Raw genomic sequence first — 24,329 nt, forward strand, 5'->3', positions numbered from 1 at the left:
TTCCATAAAGGTTTTGTGTTTTTCCTTTTTGAGGCCCAGCTGAGCTTCAACAAAACCTTCAGTCGTCTCTTGAAAAATATTTCTATCAGTGAAACCTGGTTAAAGGTTTTAAAGATCTTTTTGGGATTGGATATTATAAGTGTTTATACAGCTACAGTAATTGGACTGAGTGGTTAATTTAAAAAATGGTGTCAAATGTAAAACATTTGCGTAGTTTTGATGTAGGCCACAGCTGTAACAGATGTGAGAGCTGTTTGGGTACTACGTGTAATGGTAGGCAATAACAAACTACCTTTTGCTATAAGACCCAGCTAACTTGGAGTAGCAGATTCTCCACAAAGAAACAGTGCAGAGGTTCACAGCACTTATGCGTGTGGGTCTTGTGGGAGGGAATAATTATGGTATACCCTCTGAAAAAAACCTAGACTACACTTCTGGTACCAGTGGACTTGTCTTTGTGCATGAGACCTTGTCAGCAATGACACCATCTCTGGGTTTTCATAAATAGAAGCATTTTGTCCTGGGTGGGTTTGCATTCAATTATCCAGGGCCTTTGATTGTGGTTCACGTCTTACCTTCAGACTCCAGGAAATGATGTCTTCCTCACAACTATTTGGTCACATGATAAACTCGAGTCTCCCCTATAAGGGTTTGAGACGAGTGCCATGTAGTACCACCTATCACTGCCTGGTAACGTGTAAGTTGACCATTGAATGAACGTATGCCCTGACCAGATATGCTTTTATAGCTTGGATATCTGAACTTACAAATGTTCCCCACAAGAATAGAAATTCCAGAAAGAGAGTGTCTGTTTTGAAGGGTTGGGTTAAGGTTATGCTAAGGTAAGTGCTGATGAATATTCTCAATCACAATTGTGTCAGGGGGGTTTTGGGGCATGTAGGAGCTCCTTGACTTTCCCAGTGCTGGACATTCCTCTCTGCTAATGCAACTACCTATAGACAGATTATTGTTATATAAATGCAATACTGCAAATGTATGCAATAGCCTTTACAATGGGTTCACAAAAAGGGTGTCAAATGATACAGTATATCACTTCAATATGAATGATGAATGGATATACAGTATTTGGAAATGGATGCTGGAACAGGTGTCAACATTTCTAAAATGTCCCCAAGAAACCTCACAAGGGCAACCACAAGAGGGCAGTCATGGCTTGATAATTAGCTAATATGTGTCGGTATCTGTTTTGGATGTAGCTCTGAAAACTGTCGTGTCATTGACCCATGATGTTTTTTGTAATAAGGCCCACCCACACATTTGTGATCAATTACAAGCTCTGGAAAAAAAAACATGTTCTGGTAATACTAGCGTTCATTGAACATGTACTCATACAGCCAAATTAATTGTATAAAAAATGAACTATAAGATTTTCACCCATGATGACATGCCCAAAATTCAGACAGCATATTATTGCAAAGAGTACTATGCAAAACAAAGAAAAGTCAAGACTAAAATCAAGACGACACGATTAGGGAATTTTATTGTTCATATACTCTAGTCAACATGGCATGATACATTTCTCACATCTTTGTGCTGAATTATTCCTTTCATTCATTCAATTGATGACACATGATTAATGCCTAGTAGGTATTACAAAAATAACTTATTTTAGCACCTTTAGTTGGAATATAGATTGATACAGTAGATACTGTAAATGCACACATATAAATTTAATACATTTTTATATTTAATTGTACTATGTACAATGAAATGAGTCAATATATGTACTATTGTACATATATTATAACTGAGCATCAAGCAATGTCCTTCATTAAAACATAAGTGAATATAATAAGATTGACAAAATAATCTCATCACACATGGTAAGGCACTTATTCTTTTCTAACCTAACCCTAACCCTACTTGTTAATCCTTCAAACAAGATGGGTATTAAAGAGTGTGACTTTCGGATTAAAAACTTGCTCTGGTCCATAGCGTTAGGGAGAACTCCACTAACGCTATGGACCAAAACTAAAAACATCATTCAATACTTAACTGTGATCAAAGAAATGCTCTGAGCACTATATTACTCTTCTCTGATCAGAATTAAGTAGACATTCATTATCATCATAATATCTGAATTAATGACCTACATGCAGCATATAGCCTAATGAAATTTAACTTTTTCATAAGGGTTCTATGCCATCCCTTCTACCAAATAAAGAAATACAAATGTGTACTCAAACTAGGTGTTTGATTTGGTTCCCGCAAGTGATATAAGCTAACCTTGTAATAATATACCACCAGGGAGAGAAACATCTTTCCGTCTGCCATGTTTTAGCACATGAGAGAGATTAAAATACAAATTGAATTATTCTTTTATCTGAGTATATACACATACAGTATTGATTAGTTATACCAGCATCACTGTGAACCAGTTTGTTTATGTTTAATGATGAAACTATGAAAGATCGCATGGAAACTGGAATTAGTGGAAGAAGTGTCTAAAGGCCTGTCCATAGTCTCTCCGAAACCTAACTTTTCGCCGTAAAGGTCCGGTTTGACTGCAAAATGACGTCACTCGCGACTTCTGAAAAGCATTACACTGAATTGGAGTTCGGAAAGTCGCAACTCACCGAAGAAAAGTTTGGTTTTGGATGTCTGAAGGACCGTAACAAAAATAAAAAAGGCATAAAATGTCCTCATTAAGTGTCTTTTCTTCAGCAGAGATGACCCATAGCTCACTGAGTTAATTTTGAATAAAGACACAATATGATTTTGGATAATTAAACCTGTGTTTCGTAAGAAACACAGGTTCCAGGTGTTCCAAGAACAGGTGTTCCAAGAACACCTTTAGGTGTTCCAAGAACACCTAAAATGAGAGCAATGGGCGTTTCTAGGTTTCTCCCGAGGTCTTGCTTTACTTAAGACGGTGACAAGTGTTATGTCCTCAGGCGCTTCTTTTGTTGAGGACCCCGTTGAGTGCTTTCCATGCTGTGCAGCAGCCCCGTGGTATGATCATGTCCATTTTCTTCAGAGGTCAGCTTAGGAAAAAAGACAAAGAAAATTGTCTCCTGGTACAAACATTTCGACAGGCAAAGGTTTCGAGCATTAAGATTTGAGTGTATACATCTCAAGCTATTCAGATTATTTTAGACTCAAACAGAGCCAGGCTTACCTTTCTCTTACTTCCTCCATTCTCTATATTTACTAGGTTAGGCAGATGCAAGCCCAATGCGTTCTCAAGGTCTAGAATAATGGGAAGACAGACAGACAGACACACACGCATACATGTCTGCTAATGAGAGCTCTCACACTAACGGTTTGCATCAGAATACACCTTGAGCGTTTTAAATAATGAATGAGCCTGACAGAGGGATGTTGTTTCACAACGGCTCCTTCCAGTCACAAACACAAACCCCAAAACACACAGGAATATGAGGAGTACCTGTGAGAATGAGGTCGATTTCGTGCACCGCCAAGTCAGCGTCCTCCGCGCTGAAACACATTGGGGGCTTGAACTTGAGGACGTTGCGATGTGGTCCGTCGGCACTAAGCAGGATATGTTGTTCCTTTAGCCTGGGGACAAAACGAGTTTAGCCCTTAAACCCTACGTACTGTGCTTAGGGGGACTGGGGTCCCCCTAAGCCTAAGCTCTATACACTCTTCGCTGAAAATAGCCTACTGCTCACAAGAGCTTGAAGATCTGCTATGTTTGCCGGAAAGATCCACACAGTAGGTTTCATGTGGTTAATACACTCATTCTATATTATCTTACATTCTGCATTCTGTATTTATTTACATTTTTAATTGAGGGGAGGTTAAAGGATTAGTTCACCCCCAAAATGACTTTTTTTCTATTGATTACTCATGCCATGGAGTCGTAGACTTGAGTTCAATAATATTATTTTTTTTGTTTTAGTCGCATTCCTAAGACAAAAATGTCATCACAATAAATTTACCCCCATTGATTCCGGATGGGGACCCAAATGCATTTGGGTCCCCATCCGGAATCAATGGGAGTACATTTACTAAAATCGAATTTTTGTCTTAGGAATGCGAAAATGCAAAAATGTTATAATAAACGTAACATGGCGCAGCTTCCATCTCTTAGACATCAGTCGTCCATATTGGTCAAGGGTTCAGCCCGCCATATCCTTACAGTATAAAATTAAACGTTTAAAAAGTTCAATATTTCGAAAAGTTAAAAAATAAAGGTCCAGCGGTTTGCAAGATTAGCCACAAACTCACTTGTATATGACTTCCTGTGCCTCAGCTGTCGCAGGAGTGAGTTTCACTCTGTCTTTCACAAGCTCCACCCCAACAAAGAGGCCACGACCCCTGTCAGACATGATGACACCATATCATTTTGACCTAGTCACCCCACACACACACAAACTCACACACAATCCTTCTTGCACTTCTTTTGGAATACAATTAAATAAAATTGGATTATGACAAAATAAAAAGTGTATCTGTTACAAAAACTATTGTTAAAATTAAGTCTGACCCTGCCTTTCCCTAAGGTTTTGTACAAAGACAAGTCCAATGCTCTTCAGCCAGTTGAAGGTAGAAGGGCTTATCTGTGTTCAACAGAGACACCTTGAATCAGAGAGATTAATACCAAGCCACTTCAGGAGAGACTACCCAAATAAAATACTGCAGCACTCGACTGTTGAGTTTTCTTTGAGTGTTAATGCTCTATGTTTTAAAGGGATAGTTAGTTCACCTCCAAAAAATACTGTTTTTCTATCATTTACTCACCCTATGGAGGACTTGAATTCATAGGATTTTCTTTAGTTTTTGTCGCATTCCTAAACCAATAGTTTGAAGACCAGCATTGGTTCTCTATGGAGACACAAAGCCTGCTTTGTTCCCTATGGAGACACAAAGAGTCTCCTCAAATTATTGGCTTAGGAATGCGACACAATATATATATATATATATATATATATATATATATATATATATCCATGAATTCAAGTCTCCATGGGGTGAGTAATAGATCGAAAAAGTCATTTTGGGGGTGAAGTATCCCCTTTATTGTCTTATTGTCTTGTTGTTCAAATGTGCTTTACAAATAAACTTGCCTTGCCTTACTGTGTGCTCTCTGTTTGTGTGTGTGTGTGTGTGTGTGTGTGTGCAGCTGTTCTTAATTGGTTTTCTACCTGATATCCCCCACTAACGGATGCCTCTCCTTCAGCTGCTCCAGCAGGCTGCACAGGTACAGCCCCACCCGCAGCGCGTTGCCCTGGAGGTCCTCTTTCTCGATCACGTCCAGGACAGCCAGGCCGATGGCACAGGACACCGGGTTCCCGCCGAACTGAGAAATCCAAAACCGAGCCGACCGACGGGGGACAGAATTATACAGGCCAGGTTAGGTTCATTTCACACCACCTGAGAAATCTGCTGCTGGGAGGTCACCAAGGGATTCAGCACTCTGTTTTAATTTGAATGTGTCTGTATATAGGCTGAGGCTCTGTTTTTGTTTAGTTTTATTTTAATTTTATAAACGGCAAAGTTATCAAAACTATCTACAAATTTGTCCACCAAAGGGTGGTGAGAATCTCAATATAAGCTTGGACTGAAACACACTAGAAAGACATAAAACAGCTTGGGCTGAGTTCAATGTGTGCAGTTATTAACACTCTTGTGATTTGGGAGTTAATAAATATTAAATATAATATAATTTGGTGTTCATCTAATGTCGACCAAATGTGCATGTCTGCGATTGGCTAGTTGTTGCCCATAGCCTGACAGGAAGCATATCTCATTATCTCATGATTCTCATCATTGTCTGTGACTATAAATAAAAGAAGATGACATAATTGGCACTGACCGAAAGAATATTCACTGAATTGAAGTTCTTGGCCTGCTGTCGCCAGCCATGTAGTAGGCGATATTATTGACACACACAGACAGGGCCGAATGAATGATCTCCTGGTGGAGATGATAACCCAAGGCATATGGCCTAGGCTGGAAAGGCCATATAATAACAGCAAAATAATAAGTTTGATAAACGTCTTTTCATGTGTATATAAGACTCTTACCGTATTAAAGTATTCCATTCCAGTAGACTTGAAGGCCTCTGCCACCTCTCTGGTGGTGACCACACAGGACATGGGGTGCCCGTTGCCAATGGGCTTACCCATAGTGACAATGTCAGGCACAAAGTCCTCACCCTGCAGCTGGAAAGCCCAGAAGTGAGTGCCGACGCGACCAAAGCCCACTTGGACTTCATCTGCAATGAATATTCCCCCGGCCTGACGCACATGTCTGTGGAAATGACAGGAGAATACAGTGGTATACAGTAGTACACACTAGTGTTGATTTCGCCGACTAAAACTATGATAACTAAATAAAAACTAAATAAAAGCTAAGCTATGATTACTAAAACTAAGACTAAATGTATTGACAATTTCGCCAACGAATAGAAACTAGACTAAAATGCTAGGGAGGGACTGGTGGAGAAGAGATCCATTAGAAGTAATTTTATGTTTGGTTGCGCTCACTGCTGCGTTCTGAAAATAGCCGATCTCACAAGCTCAGCATGCAACCAAGAGTAAAATCAGGCATAACGACACCATCAATGCCTGCCAAAATATATATTTTTTGTCTACAAAATTAACTGTTTACATTTAATCTTATGATATTTAGTGAACTAAAACTAGACTAAAAGTAAAACATTTGACGTGACTAAAATATGACTAAACTGAATTGTATTCAAGAACTAAAATTTGCTGTCAAAATCAACACTGACACAGCCCCACAGACATTTGCACATACAGCACACCCCAACCCTGGAGCGAACTTGCAGACATGTGAATTCACATGCACACATTCTGTACATACTGTAGTTAGTGTAGAATATACACACACATAGCATAGCATACATATAATCACACACACAGCACGCCCCAACCCTGGAGCGAACTTAAACAGATACATGCCAGGATGGGGCCTCAAATGGGGCCTGTCGCTTTACCTATACCTACAGTATATTCATTTTTATATCTAATAGTTTGTACACTCTCAGGGTGCTTTTCAACCGGCAAAGAACCGGTTTGGGTTCTTTCTCCCGCCTATGGGATGAACCAGAGGTGAGCTTTTCCACCGAGAACCGAGTTGGTTCCGAACCGTAAAAGTTGGTTCGGAACGGGAACCACAAAATCCTTGGTTCCTTTGGTTCAATTGAACTTCAATCATGGTTCAATCTGGTGGAAACGCAAGCCGGTTCGTGGCCGGTTCGCAAGAACGAACCAAGGTTCCAAGAAAGTTGAACGGCACTGGTTCTTGAACCAAGGTTCTTTTGGTGGAAAGGGCCCCTCAGAGTTACAGACCTGTAATGGTCATTTAGGGCTAGCTCGTTATGTGTTTGTCTACTAATTGTGAATGTCCGTGGCAAAAATAGAATTTTAACAAAACCGTCCACCACAAGCCAGCATGGCGATGACCGCTGCAGCCATGTAACAGAAAGGCACATGAAGCATGGAGTTGTGTTTGGTCTCCGGTGTACATACTCTGCCACTTTCTGGAAGTAGCCCGCTGGGGGAATGACCTGCCCGCCACAGCTCTGCAGCGACTCAGCGATAAAAGCAGCAATCTGCACAAGAGAAGATCGTATCAGACCCAACAGCAAACCAGTCGAGGAGACCGGAAGAGGGGGAGACGATCCACAGACAGACCCCTACTCGTGCCTGGTCATAACATTTCACACAGCCAGAATGATCAACTGCGTACTTTTGAACAAGTTAAGACACTTTCGCCATCTTTTACATATCGAAACATAGAAAGGGTTAAAATCATACGCCACAACTGTCCAGTTTGTCTTCGTTCTCCCGAACATACATCTGCACAAAAATCCGTTAGAAGCTGCTTAAGTCATTCTGTGAGAGCTGAGATCCACTTCTTGCCACTGAGAGGCCGGGACATAGCCTTGGGTTGTGCTTTGGGACAGAGGATTAACGGCCAACGAGTCTGGAGGCCTTAAACACTTGTACTTGTTCTTGTGCTCTGTGAGGGGACCTGGGATTTGGCCTTAAACATCCCAAGTCCTCGGCCTGAAAAGCGAAAAGAGGAGAGAGAAGAGAGAAAAAAAGGTTGGAAAATAAATTGTCAAATTGTGGAACACCAAGGTAACTGGTTCTGTAGATGCCTCTATCTATGGGAGTAAGACATGCCAATGATTATTTTAGAGTTTCTTGATTGCCAGTGCTTGTAATATTGACAACCTGGTCAAAAAGAAAGACTTTGGCATTGTACAGTACGTTTCTGCAAACCACAGATACGTTGAATATTTACATTTCTGAACAAAAAATATGCTGCATATCGTTTCCATATGCGGATTGTGGACCTTAAAAGTAGATTTCTTTATCAAATACTATGTGCAAGTTTTAAATAGATTATAACTGCTTCCCACCGTATTGGTATGCACCTCAAATGGTGCCTGAGGCATCAGCAACAGGCTTGAGCCCTGTGCGTCGTGCTCAAGTGAGGCACACGCCTGCCTTGAAACCGAGATTATATTACAGTAGATTAGAAAGTATCTGTGGTTTTCTAAATGTATACATGCCAATGTTTTTCTTTGGTTGGGTATGCTGCGTGTGTCTGTCTATTTCACATTCCTGATCATTAGTGAGACTGGGGACACCTGAATGCAGTGTTCAAGCATTTACATTCTACTGTCGTTTCTCTTCTTGAGTAAACGTCTGCCCCGCTAAAGGTTTAAAAACTAGCAGGCGGCTAATAAAAATAGCAATAAAACATACACTGACAGTGGTGTGCTAATGAGCAGGCACTTACAATACTATTGACTATTGGCAAATCTTGCCCACTGGCACACATACATCTAACACACCTACTATTAATGGATGGAATGGAAGTCACAAATATGGCCTGGTGTTGAGTTACACTTTAAATCATACATTCAGTTCTATTAGTTCATAAGTATAATTTCATCATAGCATTTTACTGTTATTAGATTAGAGCAGTGCAACTCATTGACTGCCGAAGGTTGAGTTTTTCCCGAGTTTAGATTGATTAGATCTGATTAAAAACAATCCAAAAGCGGATCGCCGATCCGTGGTGTATAAGTGCCCCAAAGATAGTGCTTCTGGCTTGGGACCGGAAACGGAACTAGATCTGCATTTTCTTGGCCGGAACAACCCATTTCTCTGTGACCGCTTTCTGCCTGCGTTTACTTCCTATGTAAACAACACTGCTCCTAGCTCAGGCAACCGTGAAAGTCGCAGTTTTTTCTTCCTTGATGGGAACCCACCAACACTCTTTTATTGTGCGCGACTGTTCGCGCCAAACCTGGCCTCAGCGGGACGTTTGCACAAAGTGTTTCAAAGAGAATGCACGCCCGTGGGTTTCAAGCATTACAGTTCTGTAACTCTGAGAGTTATGGGGTTGTTATCCTGGTGATAGTGTAATGGGGTCGTTAGCAGTATATGCATGCCATAAATGCTCATGAAAAGAGATAATATCACAGCATGGGGCTTAATCCTGGCTAGTCAGCACCACACTCTTTCAAAACAACTCCTCCTTACCTTGTGTCCTTTATCGTGGGCATTTTTTATTATGTCTTTGACATCGTCAGCGTATGCTGTGGCAGGGTCCGAGTGGTCGGCTCTGTATTTGCCTCTATAGACATCGGGGCTGGGAGCCTGGGATATTGGAAGAAGAGGAGAGCGTTAGTGAGGTTTACCCGTCTATTCATTTGACATTTGATAGACTGAGGCCTTCTTTTTTTTTGACATAACAGCTCTAAAATATTCTCCACGTTTGGTTCTGACGTGTTGATACATATAGGGTGACTGGTATCTCAACCAGTTGGTATGCATTCCTCATGGTAATAAGTCTGTTCTGCCGCTCGGCCGTTCGCCAATTATTATTTGCTGTCCGTTCGCCCGGGAGGTGTCCGTTTGCCTGGGGTTTTCGCCAATAACTGACATTTATGTGCTCACATTGTTATGGACAACTATCAGCCATCATTCGATTTGGAAGATTACGATGTGTTTCTATCCATTCGTATCATAGGCTACACAAGTTGAAGTCTAAGGTAGGCCTACTGTACATCAATCAATAAGAATACTGTAATTCCTGGGCAAAGGTCATAAGAGCACTGGGAGAAAGGTCGGGCGAAATATCCAACTTTTTTGGCGAACAGCCAGGAGGGCGAACAGACTTGTATTCTTCCTCATACAGTATGTACAGTATGTACAGTAGATAACATGTAGACACAGGTAATTGCCCTGAGGTGTTTTACTAGTTATAGCTTTAGATAACCTGTGTTGCATGTCTCTCAACTCACTGTTTATTCTAACACCGATAGCTCAAGTCCTCAATGATTGGCTGAGATCTGTGATAAAATAATAATAATAATTTGGATGGTAAATGGTAAAATCCACAGGAAGTTGACATTTTATTAAAGAAAATTCAACGGATCGTTTTGAATGCTGGATATTCAAATAATGTGGAAAAACATTTGACATTCTCATGAACAAATTCCAAAAACGTCTTAAATTATGTGGCCACTCCAGAGAATCCAGTTGATATTGGGGGAATGTTTGTGACAGTTAAGGTAGTTGAAGGGAGTTTGAAAACCACCTGAAGTTAACTAGGCCAAAAGCCAGTATTTTATCTTTCTCTTGTTTACATTTCAAACTAGAACTCTGCCTGTCTGTCTCTTTTACCCCTCTACACAAAAAACAAAAATAGCTGATCTACAAGCTGCGAGGCGTTTTTGGCTACAGTTCTCAGAATATGGACACTAGGGTTCAAGTTGTTAATATAAAAAGGATTGGAAGATTTGGAGGACCCCCTATAGTAACACTGAGGACCCCCTAGGGATCCCGGACCCCCTGTTGAAGACCCCTGTCCTATGTGAACAACACTGCTCCTGACTCAGCAATGGTAGCATGGATTAAAATGGGGTCCTTTGTAATGGCGAACGATGGTGCACAAAGTATAGTTCGATTGGATACGAACTATACTTTGGTCAACCTTTCTGTCAGTAAACAAAGGACTCCGGTGTGAATAGAATAACGAAAGGGATTCCTAAAAAGTCTTAGGACCATGAATAAAATATGCAAGCTGTGTGAAACAGACTGAATCGTCTTAGTTAGCATGTAACATTAGAGCTGGGTATTCCTCCAGCAGGCATATCAAACTTCACCCGAGTCAGAGGAAATGACTGAGGGAAGGAGTGGACCCAAGAACAAAATATTCAACCGTGTATCCCTAGTGAGCACTTCTGAGGAATTCCTTATTTATTCCACAACCTCGATGAACGGATTATACTGTTTCCTGGTAGCCAATGTTAACACTTTGTATATTCAAATTGATGTCCATCCACTATTCCAAAACAGAGCATCAGTCTGAATATGTAGAATAGGCATTCATAAGCTTATAGCTTCAGCCTATTCCTTTTGATCACCTCAAACAGTGCTACTGTTTTCTTATGCTTTTGTGGATGTAAGACTAAGGCTATTGCCCAGCCTTAGTCAGGAGCACCAGTTTTTTTTTATTATAATAAAATAGAGAATAAAAGAATTATAAAAATGTTTAAAAAAAGGAATAGACCAGGAATAAAGCCAGTTATCCCTGTGGTAACTTTTCTGACACCTCCCGCTTAAAACCCAAAAAGCCAGAAGGATCGTGAGGCCGCGCTTTCACGGTCTGTACTCATACTCATAGTCTATTGCTTTTTGTAACACTTTTTTTTTGGTACATTGGGTCAGTCAACTCAAATAACGTCCAACTGTTTGTTTAGCCTGTATAATTTGGGTCTGCTGTGTATGCGTCACCATGGGTCTTGCAGGTTAAGCAGATAATATACTGTAGATGACTTTGTCTTACCACTGGCTCACACAAAATTGCGACAACATCAACTAACTGTTGAACAGAGGCTGAATTATCAGCTCATGCATAAGCTCAGAAGTATGATGACATGATGTGATATTTATGTCGAATTTAAACAAGGGTGTCAAAGTACCTGTTGCATGAAAGCCAGAAGAACGGACAGGCTATTTGTAATGTGTAGCGTGAACAACAGCAGAATGTGCGTTTAATTGGAAGATATAATTGAAATAATATTGAAAACAAGGGATCCGCAAACCTTTGTCATGATAACCGCTTGGGAGATGAGTAGTACAGTTGTCTTAATGTAAGCATAAGGAATTACACAGAAAGGTATTTTACCGAATTATTGTTTAAACCATCTGTGTTTAAATTAACTTTACCCTTACAGTCGGATAAGCCATAAGATATTTGTAAATAAGGAGCCTTTTAAGTATCATTTGTGGTACTGGTACTTTATCGTTATTATTGTATGATCTGTTTGTGCTCCATACCATGTGATCATGGTTTTTAGTCCCATGAATAAATGTATATATAAAATTACACACACTGTGTGTAGACCTATGAATCTTTTTCAATCAAACCAGCACCTTTTCTAAATTATATTGTTTGCCCTCCATGGGTCTAACAAAAGATAGAGTTTTTCTTTATTGTTCTAGTTTCTATTGAGTTTTTATTTTATTTTATAATTATGTTGTAATTTATTACAACATAAGTTTGACATTAGTCTTGCTTTTGTGTACTATGATTTATTATGGATTTCATGTTTTTCTGTATGGTCCTCATTTGGAAATCACTTTGAGTCAACTTGTTCTGTTGCTTTTAAAAGTTTCCAATGTCCCATCGTGCATTGCGCAGAAGGTGTGCGGCAGTTCCGGCGTGAGCTTGTATGTCTATTGTCTGCTGTTCTCCGGATGTGTCCCACACATATTTCTACTGTAAATTCTCACGGAAACAGGTGGATATAAATAAAGGTGACTTGGCTTAAAGGTGTCCCACTCCCACGGTGAGACACCTTTCACACATTTACACGAGGGCCCCGACCCTATCTTATCTGAACAAGAACAAAACAGGAATGTGACCTGTGCTGTGTAAACTGTATTAATTCACACACAATGTAGTTTAACTAGAACCCTAATCACTAATTCTAATGTATTATTATTAATGTAGCATTATTAAAACTAATACGTGTTGAGGACAATCACTCAAGCCCTTATACAATACTTTATCGTATGTTGATAACAATCTACAAGCTCACAATGTGTTACATTCTGACACGTTTGAGCTTGTAGATCTACCTTTTTTAGCGTTATTAAAGAGAAAAGAAAAAAAGAGAAATTCTCATATTTTTAAACATTTTAGACATTTTGGAAAATGTTCATTTATAATGACATGGCCAAAATAGGGACACCAGGGTTAATGTAGTTAATATTAACGATACTTGTGCCTGACTGTCATGTGCACGCGCGCACACACACACACACACACACACACACACACACACACACACACACACACACACACACACACACACACACACACACACACACACACACACACACACACACACACTCTTTCGTTGCCAGCATGGAATGTGTACACAAACAGGTGCCGTGAAAGTGAACCCGCGGTAGCCTGTCAAAGCCCAGTGAAGCAGGTTGAGTCATGGTGCTTTGATATGGCACAGGAGGTTCAGACAGCCTGGCAGCACTCACCACATGAACAGATTGTTTCTGCTCCCCATCTGACAGCTGGTGGAACTTATATGGGCTGATGTCAATGAGCGATGATACGTGGCCATGATACGCACTGAAAACAACCAAAAGTGCAGACAAAATGGAAAACACGGAACACAAGCTGTGATAGTGATGGTTCAATATGCTGGCCAATGCCGAAAACACATGCACTTTGTTGGATACGTAAACATAATCATCACTGGTGCCAGTCTGAAGTAAATAATGCCCATGGAACATTACTCACTTGTTAAGTGTGATGATGTCTTGGTGGCCCGTGTACTGCCAAGCCAGTCGAAGGGCCAGATCATTGGCTTCCGACCTGACGTTCAAAAGGGAAAAGGTCAATCTTTTGAGTTACTCAGTCACCACAGAATACACAGGAGTAGCCATGTATGTCACTAGCAAGCAAGACAAGGTTTGATGATTTACTGCCATGCGTGATGGCCTATGCCAGGGGTTCCCAAACTTTTTTGTCTCAGGGCACCCCATAAATATTTTTTTTTAATCCGAGGCACCCCTACATTATAATTTTCACTCCCAGCACCTTATATTTATAGCATTGCGTCGTTGTCGGGTGGAAACCATGTATGTCCAAAACCGTTCGTTTTGTATTTATCATCTATAAAATGTACTAAACTAGTGAAAACAGCAGATCTACAGCTTGTAGATCGGCTGTTTTCACTAGTTTTGTGCGACAGAGGTTTCTGCCTGACAGTGATGATATTTTTGCGAGGAAAACGTTGAGATAATAGCCATTTTGGTTAGAACTGACTGAAAATAAGTAACTGTACTTCAAGTTAGTAAAATTATACTAAATATTTTTTTCAAGTGTAAAATAAATTCCAAATATTATCAAATTATGTCGCGGCACCCCTGGACTGCTGTCGCGGCACCCCAGGGTTCCCCATCACCCACTTTGAAAACCCCTGGCCTATGCTATGGCTCCATTTCAAGTGCATATAACAAAACAAACAAACAAACAAGAGTCTGAAATCAAGAGAGATTGTGCTTTTCCGTTTCAAGATAGCATGTTTGGGACCAATTGTTGGACAGACAGGTTTCATTATCATCTGCCCATAAGATTTTAAGATACCTTGCATGCAAGTGGAAATTGTGACCTGAGCTAGTGTTCTCAACAGGCCTGAAAATTAAGGCCATAACTGGGCCAGCCCGAGGCCCAGCCCCGGCCCGACTGATTAGCATACATTTTAGGCCCTACCCTGCCCGAAAATGTTGGGTCAGGTTACGGGTATAGTTCGGGCAGAATTTGAGAACTCTAACCTGAGGACACTGTGGTCTAGACCAGGGGTCACCAAAACCACTAGGGCTCACCTTGGAATTTGCCTATTAAATTATTTGTGCACAAAGTTGACGAATGTGGCCTGAGGGTTGCGCTAGAGATAGATCATGGTGTCACTCTTTATGTTTAGGGTGCATCCTAAGTATAAATGCACTCAGCAGGTTTGATGGCAAAGTGCCAAATAGATTTTCAGATATCTTGTGCGCAGCAATTGGACATTCTTCCATGTCACTTTCTAATTTTGAAATCAAGTATAAAATGACAGTAAATGTTGAGGCATGGTCTTGAATGAATCTTTTCATTTCCAGACAGGAGGAATGAGAGGGAGAACGGCAAAGAAGACTAAATACAGACAGCTTAGACAGCTGCTTCGAACGAGCCAAGATGATTCCTATTCCTAGAAGTATGTGTATATGCAGTTTGATTGGTTCACTCTGAGCCTGATTCCTAGAAGTATGTGTATATGTATACACTGATTCCTAGAAGTATGTGTTCATATGGGGACATGCAAACTTCCAAGAAAGCGTTGCCATGTCTGCTTATTATAAGCCACTTTGGACTTGTTTTTCCTGTAAAGTTGCTTGTAAATATTGGCAGTTTTTGGGGGGGCTTGTTTCTAAAGTGTAGTTTCTTATGTGAGCTTGTTTGGTTAAACCAGTGGTTCTTAAACATTTTCCTGGCAAGGACCCCTAACTATCTTGTGTCAGGGTCCCTCCCTCCATTCAAGATTTGTGTTATTAAAAATGTTTCAAAGAGATTAAAAAATTACCCCTTTCCCCAGATTTCTTTTCTCTAAAGAAATTGCAGATCTACAAGCTCTCGAAGCGTAGAGTGCTTGTAGATTGGCTATTTTCAAATAAGTCACTTCTTTTCTGGAGAGTGTTTTTTGCAGGTCTTTCAGTCTGAGTGTATCAAAAAAGCAATTGGGTTAAGTACCGTTGTTCCGACCAGTTTAAAATCCACCAGGTTAGCATTCACCAGCGTCGGCAGGTTAGCATTTCACCAGGATAGCATTCACAAGCGTCGGCAGGTTAGCATTTCACCAGGTTGCATTCACCAGCGTTAGTTTTACTGAGGTTAGGGTTAAGGTTTAGCCCGACTTTCGTCACCTCCGCGCAGCCAATCACAAGCTTCCGCTGTCTTAACCCAGTTGCTTTTTTGATACACTCTGACTGAAAGACCTGCAAAAAACACTCTCCCACTTCTTTTCATAGACCTGTTTGTTCGCTTATTTCTCTCACAAATCTGGCAATGCTGCCAGTCAAAACAACAAATCATTGGCACATTAACCTTTCTGTGACACACCGGTTTTGCAAGATGCATCATCTGATGCTAGTCATTGATGTTCACCACTGCATCATTAAGCCTTTTAAGGGGTTATATGTCACAATAGGGGGCACGGTGGGTTCGATTCCCGCTGGGGGATGCTGTGGGCGCTGGGGGTGTGTTTCCTCCTCCGTGTCATCAGCGCCCACACCTAGGTGGGGTTGGCGAAAGGGCCTTTCTGTGTGGAGTTTGCATGTTCTCCCCGTGTCTCCTAGGGTAGATACCCTCACAAAAACATGCAGTAATCCTGGTTTCTATACTGCCTCCCCCTGGCCAGCCAGGGCTCCCCAGGCATGCCAGAGCAGAAACCAGGATTACAGGTTAGGCAATTGGCACTGGGTGACAAAAATGGGTTACAAAATCGTGGGATAAAAATTGCAAGGAAAGATAATAAGTCAAAATATGTCAATTTGATTGCACAATTTGATCAAACAATTGAAGGTTCTGGAACGTGACACCTAGCCACCAGAACAGAATGTGCCACCCGGATTTGGAGAGGTGGAGGTACTGCCTACCTAGTGCAATTAATGGATTAAGAAACTTTATTGAGATCAATGAGGAATCTACACCTAATGAGCTCAAGCCTTTATTGAGTTGCCCAAAATGAATCCCATGCAGCGCTAGTGTAGTGTGAAAGGAGTTTCAGTCAGATTAATCTAATTAAGGCCCCAAACTGATGATACTGGTTGGTATCAGCCATAATTATCAAATAAGGCAAATGGACTGTATTTACAGTATAATTATGTGCTTTTTCTAATCTTCTGACCACTTAATGCACATTACTACTGTACTGTATGTACTTCACATTCCCCCTTTCACATTCACAGCGACAACACTGTTGCACATCACATGCTAAAATGCGGTTTACAAACGGAGGCAACCATGAAGGCACCAACCTGCTCATTGGGAGCAGTACCTGGTTTAGTGTCTTGCTCAAGGACAGCAGCCAGGAGCAGGGATTGAACCAGGAACTTTATGGCTCTCAGAAGACAGATCTACCTCTACCAGAGTGACTGCCGCCCCTAATTATAGTAAGCAAGCACTGTTTACTACGTATTGTGTGCAGGTATTTAACATGTTATTCCATTCTACCACAGTGCTGCTTTATTGCTGTCTAAACCAGTTGTTGGAACATTCCAGAGCAAACAGGCTTGGACTTGACCATTGGCCAAGGGTGAGGGTGTGAATCCACGCTTCTCCCGCCGGTTGGCTATCCACACACTCCATTTGGTATTCAGGAAAAAAATGTGATAAGGATTTCAGATCATTCCATGCGCACACTGCAAAGTAAATTATTAACAATGCCAGCGTGGTTCAATATGTCAGACCAGGTGCAAGAAAGATGACTCAATGTTTTGACCCACTCCAGCCTAAAGTCTAACCGCCACTGTTGAAAGGATCTCTTAATCTCAGTCAACTATTTCAGCCCAGAAATTAATCCAGGAGATGTGTATGGCCTAGTTGGTTTGATGCAACAAATACTTACGTTGACTTTGAGCATTCAAATCGAATACACATCTCTAGTGTGGCTGGAACTTTGGTCTCCCTACTCTCCCAATGAGAAACGTAGACCCTGGTGTCACATAAGACACCTGATCCACTGGTTAACAAGTAGTCCTTCCTGAAGCTCATGAAGCCACTGTCTCCCCTGAAGTGGGGATTCCCTCGTGCTTCAGCAGTAAATGTTTGGTGTCTGGCGCAGGAGACCCAGGTTTGGATCCCATGGTTTGCAATTGCAGCTTTGAAGGTAGGGTAAATGTATGTTGCATTTAAATTGTGTTAAGTAGTTCTATATTCTGTTAGTACTTATTGCTATAGAGTATTTGTTCAGTAAGGGAGACCCTGTCTCTCCAGCTCTTAGTAAACGGACCGGATACCAATTTTATCCAATCAGGGGAGATAAGTCATACAGGATACAGGATAAACAAGAGAAATTGGAAGTGATCAAACAAAGAAATGAGCATGTCTCAAATACCATGTCTCAAATACCACGGTAAAAAACATGCACATACCCAGAGTTAACAAAGTAGCAGACAGACAGCTTGTCAGGTAGTGTGGCTTGAAGTTTCTGGGCGTAGTTTACAAGGTTGTCATGTAGGAAGCGAGAGTTGGTGTTCAGCAGTTCCATCTGCTCAGCCCCGGCCTTCACCACATCTGGGTGGCTGTGGCCCACTGAGGAATCAAGGAAAGAACATAAGAAAGATAGATAGATAGATAGATAGATAGATAGATAGATAGATACCTTTATTATCCCAAGGGGGAAATTCAGTTACATAAGATTTAGGCCTCAGCCACACATGAGCTTCCAACATGTTGTAGCAAACACAAGCCGAGACTTTGGACACGTCTATTTCCCATGTTGTCTGTGAGCAATGCCGGCAGGAGTGCCAGTTTCCAGAAGAATTTTCACAAGATTTTCATTAAATAAGTGGTTAAAGTGACTAAAACCAGGACTGTAGTGAATGGCAGTGAAACTGGTCATGGACATGTGTACTGTATGTTGCTTGGCAGGGGTATTACATACAGACATATACTGTATAAATATACGTATGTATTCTTATGCAACGAGACATCACATTACATTCTAGTTTCATATGTGTCTGTCTGTCTGTCTGTCCTAATTCCAAAAGTCAATTGGGTGCAAATGGCAGTGCTGAAAAATAACTAAGTACATGTACTCAAATACTGTACTCAAGTACAGTTTTGAAGAATTTGTAATTATCAATACTTTTACTTCCACTCCATTACATCTCAGAGGCAAATCTTTAACATTTTACTCTTCTACAATTACTCTACAAATATGTTTTTTACACATTTAGAAAAATTCTGAAATTGGACATTCTGCATTCTGTGTACTTTAACTTGTAGTAGTTTTGATGCCAATAATGTAGATTACAGGACTTTCACTTGTAACTTTCACTTGTAACTTTATACACTGTAGCATTGATACCTTAACACGATGACTGCCAGGCGCCACAAGTGGCCGCTAGAGTGCCAGCCATTCCTCCATAAGGCTTCATAGTAACATCCGGTTAACCACGAAGAAGTGGCTTGTGTTTTTTCCGCAGACAGTGTTATGAACGTGAAATGGAGGCCGAGAGCTAACAGTTAGCAATTGGTTGTTTTATTTTTTAGAAGACCGATCTGAAGCTATTCAGCCGCAAAAAAAACTTTTCCGTTGCACTAGGAACACAGTTCAGAGAAAATGACCTCTAAAGATGTGACTTTGTATTGGATTGGGCGGCGCGTTTCGGCGACGTTACCCGATTACGGGCCGGTGGAAAGAGAGCTTGGTAGGCGGCTTGGATCCAGGGCTAGACCGGGGCTTCGTTGAGGCCTCCGATTATTTAATTCATTTTATTAAAGGAACCGAAAATTTTCGGTTTTTGTAAACCTTAAGACGTCTTGCAAAAATAGAGTTTTTTTGGGGGGGCTCTAAACTTTATTCTAAACCATTTTCAATGGAATAAATCGTCGCAACATGTAGCATGGCTCGTTGGAAAGCGATGGACGAGCCAGGACCACCCACGTCGCTACTAGCAGCTCAGGGTAAGTAAAATAGCAAAAAGAAATAGTATTGGAATGAAAAAAAGAACCGAAAATATTCGGTTTTAGCACTAAAAGAGTTAAGTAAAAAGATATGAGTGCTTCTTCCACCACTGGCAAACGGCTGGTCTGTGCTTACCATGGGCTACGTTGTTGATGCAATCCAAGTAACGCTCCCCCTTTTCGTCATACATGTACTGGCCTTTGGCTCGCACAATCTTGATGGGGTCGTGGCTGAAGAACACCTTGCAAGACGGCCTGCAATGGATAAGCCACAATGATATAGATAGCATGCAGGGTATACAACTTTTCAGTAGATAGTAAGAGTTAACATGGGGGGGAAAGGCTTAAAGGATGCCACCAGTGTTTTTTCTCACATTTGGATTCCTATAGATACAATCCATCATTGTCAAAACAGGGAGAACTAGAAGCAGTGCTCTTCCGAGCACAGGTCTCCACCAGGCCACACAAATCGGCCTGTTATAGCGCCACCATGAGGCTGATTTAAAAAATGGTTTGAATTAGCATCCAGGGAGTGTGTGTGCTCAGTTTGGCAGCGATCGGGCCAACGGCGCCGGAGATTAGCTGGTAACAACCAGGCCACACAAATCGGCCTGTTATAGCGCCACCATGAGGCTGATTTGAAAAATGTGGGGCAGAGGTTCTAGATTGGCATCCAGGGAGTGTGTGTGCTCAGTTTGGCAGCGATCGGGCCAACGGTGACTGAGATTAGCTGCTCACAAACTGCGAGGACGCACGGACGCACGCACGGACGGACGCACGGACGGACGGACGGACGGAGGGGAAAACATACTCTCCCTCAGCCTTCGGCTGGTGGAGACAATAAAATAAATTTAAAGGGCTGTCCATACTTTCTCAGAAACTGAACATTTTGTCGTAAAGGTCTGGTTCAACTACAAAATGACGTCACTCGCGACTTCTGAAAAGCATTACACAGAATTAGAGTTGGAAATCTGCACGTCGGAATGTAGTAACTCTCTGAAGAAAAGTTCGGTTTCGGAGAGACTATATGGACAGGCCTTAACATAACGATAAAAAATGTTGCACTATATTACATCTACAAGCTCACAAAGCGTTGCAATCGGCTATTTTCAAAGAATGTGCGCCTATTATGACATAGGATAGGGTTCAACTTCAAGTGGTTAACATTGCACAGTGTCTTTTTTGCTGCACATACCGTAGGGCCTATGCATGGTATGTGAAAATAATACCGTATTGAGTGACACAGATTACACTCACTCTCACCCTCAGACACACCATTCCACACATGGAGCAACCCCAGCCCTCATTCACAGTGCTGCTCTCTTAGCTCTCGACACTCAGCTCATCTCGTTTACGCCCCTCCATGGTATCCAAAATGGTATATAATGATACATAATCAATATTTTTCAAGCTAGGCCTTATTGTTGTGACCATAGGTTGCAGTTTAGTATGAGAACGGTCACATCTTGTCTCTGTGTAATGTCCGTGTAACGCTTTGTTTGAAGTAGAGCCCGGCCGATACCATTTTTTCCGACCGATATCCGATGTTGGAGAGTGCTAGAGCACCGATACCGATGTTTTGTAAAAATCATTTTTTATTCATTTAAGATCATTTAATTGACTGCTCGCCCCTCGGATAAATGGTCAGATTATTGCTTTTTTTGTGCTTTTCATGTCAAACTTTGAGTTTGGTCGCAGTTATCAATTTCTATTGCTTGTTGGATAATAATACTCTTTTAATTTGGGGGTTCTGCTGTGTTTTGTCTCGTTTATGAATTAATATGTGTCTTTTATCCACTCTGCTGGATAATTCTGGTATTGCCCACACATAGGCCTATATAACTCAGGGTTTCATGCTCTATCCGCAGACACGTTACAGACAATTTATACATCGGATATCGGTGGAATAATTCACTGATACCGATACCGATTGCTCCAAAACGACCGATATATCGAATTGACCGATATATCGGTCGGGCTCTAGTTTGAAGCTCTGACATCACGCTCTGACATCACCCATATATGGAGATCCCTGATGTCATCAATATTAAGCCCATATCTGTGAATGCCAATATATACACATGTCAGTCTAACCTATAGCCTATACATTTCAGTCTAACCAGTGTGGCTGGTTCTACAGACAGGGATCGGGTCTGCATATAGAGAGCTGTTGTTGTTGTTGTAGTAGTACTACTACTAACCTGCACCAGTAAAGTGGTTACAGACTTTTCATCAAGTATCTTGTAAAATTGTGTTTGTTCGTACGTACAGTATTGGCCTGTAAAATGTAATGAGGCTTAATGAGCTAAAGGCTACTATAGAAAAACATCTGAGCTAACTTCAAGATACACCTATGAGATAACATTTAATCAGGAACACTCATGTTAACGTAGATTTAACCATTTATTGCAACGAATGGAATACAGTTAAACTTGACGTTAGAGGCTCCGTTCTCTGAGATGTTCCCTGAATCTTGTCCATGCAGCTTGCTAGGCAAAATCAGGGAACGTTATGCAAAACCCCCCATAGGGATACAATACTATAGCAATACATTGACAGTCAGACATAAATCACAAGTATTTGAGCCTATGTCAGACTCTGAAAGGTGGAGGCTGGGGTGGAGGATCAGCTAAGCGGCAGCGGATACGAAGCAGGCAGCAAGACAAGCAGAGCTAGAATTCAAGACATATTTAAAGAAGCCTCCCTTAAGCCTCTATCAGAGTCCAGGGTGAAGAGCTATTCACTTCACCGCGGTGTAGTTTTCTAGCTATCACCTAAAAATACATAACAAAGCCTAGGTGATAGCTAGGAAACTACAACGAGGTGAAGTGAATAGCTCTCCACCCTGGACTCTGTTAGAGCCTTTACAGAACGAGAGCTCTGATTGGAGTATGACAGTGTGACTTAATGACCAGCAGAGCTGTGAATTAGGAATAGGAAAATTACTACTGAGCCGGGCGAGACTCTTGTGTCCTGCATAAACTAACGCTATGCTTCATTTATAACCTCTCAGTCAAAATGCATGTGTGGGCAGCATGGTCTGGTGGTATCATGGCATGATATTTTAACTAGAGGTTAAGCTAAAACACTGTTTGCCAAACACTGGGTCAGGACCTATTTGTGGACCCATTTTTACGGGTAATAAAATAACCCTTTATTTTTTTTGTTTCCTAAATTTGTTTGTTAGATTTTCTAAAAGTTTCAAAACAAATTCAACATTCAAGCATTTTTCAAAAGGCTTTAATAAAGAAGACAACTGAAGACAAAGTTGGTCTGCAGACAAATACATAGTAAGTGCACACGCACACGCGCGCACGCACGTACACACACACACACACACACACACACACACACACACACACACACAAATATATCATGACACATTTCTAGCAAATTGTGTGTTAGCTCAAAAGCACAAAGAAATTACAAATAAAAGTTACTCATGTCATAGCTAAAACTTTTTTTCTTCCTCAAATGATGATAACAATTAATTGCGAGATTATGAGATAAGTTAATCATCCTATATTTGCCTATTTTTGGTTGTATGTCTGTTGATGTAATGTATAGGCCTATTTGAACGTGGATATGGCATTATTATACGTATTATGATGTAGTAGGCTATACAGTATGCATGAGTCATGACTGTTAAAATAAACTTCGAATTCAGATGCAACCTGCACATGCATTTCCCAACGTTTCCAGTATAGACCAGTATATGATCCGTGCAGAAATGATGCGTTTCCATACATACCCGACATGTTTCTTCCTCAAGTCGATGGTCTTGTTTTTGCTGAAAACTTCCGTCATCCTCCTGATGTTTGTTCAATGCGAGGCGAAAACAACACAACTATTGTCTTGTTTCTCATGCACTGTCAGCTGCCTACAGCACAGACGGCTTGACAGCAGCGGAGCAGCCTGCTCACTAGATCGTAAACAGTCTCGCTCACTTGGTCCTTACATACGCGCAAGAGCGCGCGCACACGCACGCACACACACACTGCGCGCGCGCGCTCTCTCTCTCTCTCTCTCTCTCTCTCTCTCTCTCTCTCTCTCTCTCTCTCTCTCTCACACTATGGCTCTGTGTACCACCAGGCATCACAATATTGCCATGCTATCCGGTGATCATCAGTAGTGCAAGTGCAAGTGAGGTGAAATCCTAATCCTCCTTTCATATTCTTTTCTCGTGTCACTGTATTTCTAATATATGATATGATATGATATGATATGATATGATATGATATGATATGATATGGTATATGATATGATATGATATGATATGATATATGGTATGATATGAAATGATATGATATATGATATATGATATATGGTATATGATATGATATGATATGATATGATATATGATATGATATGATATGATATGATATGATATATGATATGATTTATGCCATATATCATATATCGTATCATATATCATATACCATATATTATGGTATATGATATGATATGATATGATATATGATATATGATATGATATGATATATGGTATATGATATGATATGATATATGATATGATATATGATATATGATATATGGTATATGATATGATATATGATATGATATGATATGATATGGTA

General features: G+C 40.9%; 1 protein-coding gene across 1 annotated transcript; it reads right to left on the reverse strand.

Moving 5' to 3' along the window:
• Positions 1-1,470: 1,470 nt before the first annotated feature.
• On the reverse strand, positions 1,471-23,677 carry etnppl (ethanolamine-phosphate phospho-lyase). The gene is made up of 13 exons (XM_080742347.1): positions 23,486-23,677; positions 19,871-19,989; positions 18,198-18,357; positions 13,804-13,878; positions 13,539-13,632; positions 9,513-9,629; positions 7,482-7,564; positions 6,012-6,237; positions 5,130-5,284; positions 4,213-4,302; positions 3,410-3,540; positions 3,140-3,210; positions 1,471-3,005 (listed from the first exon to the last, which is right to left on the reverse strand). The coding sequence occupies exons 1-13, from the start codon at positions 23,539-23,541 to the stop codon at positions 2,904-2,906; spliced, it is 1,479 nt and encodes a 492-aa protein (XP_080598473.1). The 5' UTR covers positions 23,542-23,677; the 3' UTR covers positions 1,471-2,903.
• Positions 23,678-24,329: the final 652 nt, after the last annotated feature.

The sequence above is a fragment of the Nannobrachium achirus genome, assembly GCF_963921795.1.
Source record: "Nannobrachium achirus genome assembly, chromosome: 14".
Classification (NCBI taxonomy): domain Eukaryota; kingdom Metazoa; phylum Chordata; class Actinopteri; order Myctophiformes; family Myctophidae; genus Nannobrachium; species Nannobrachium achirus.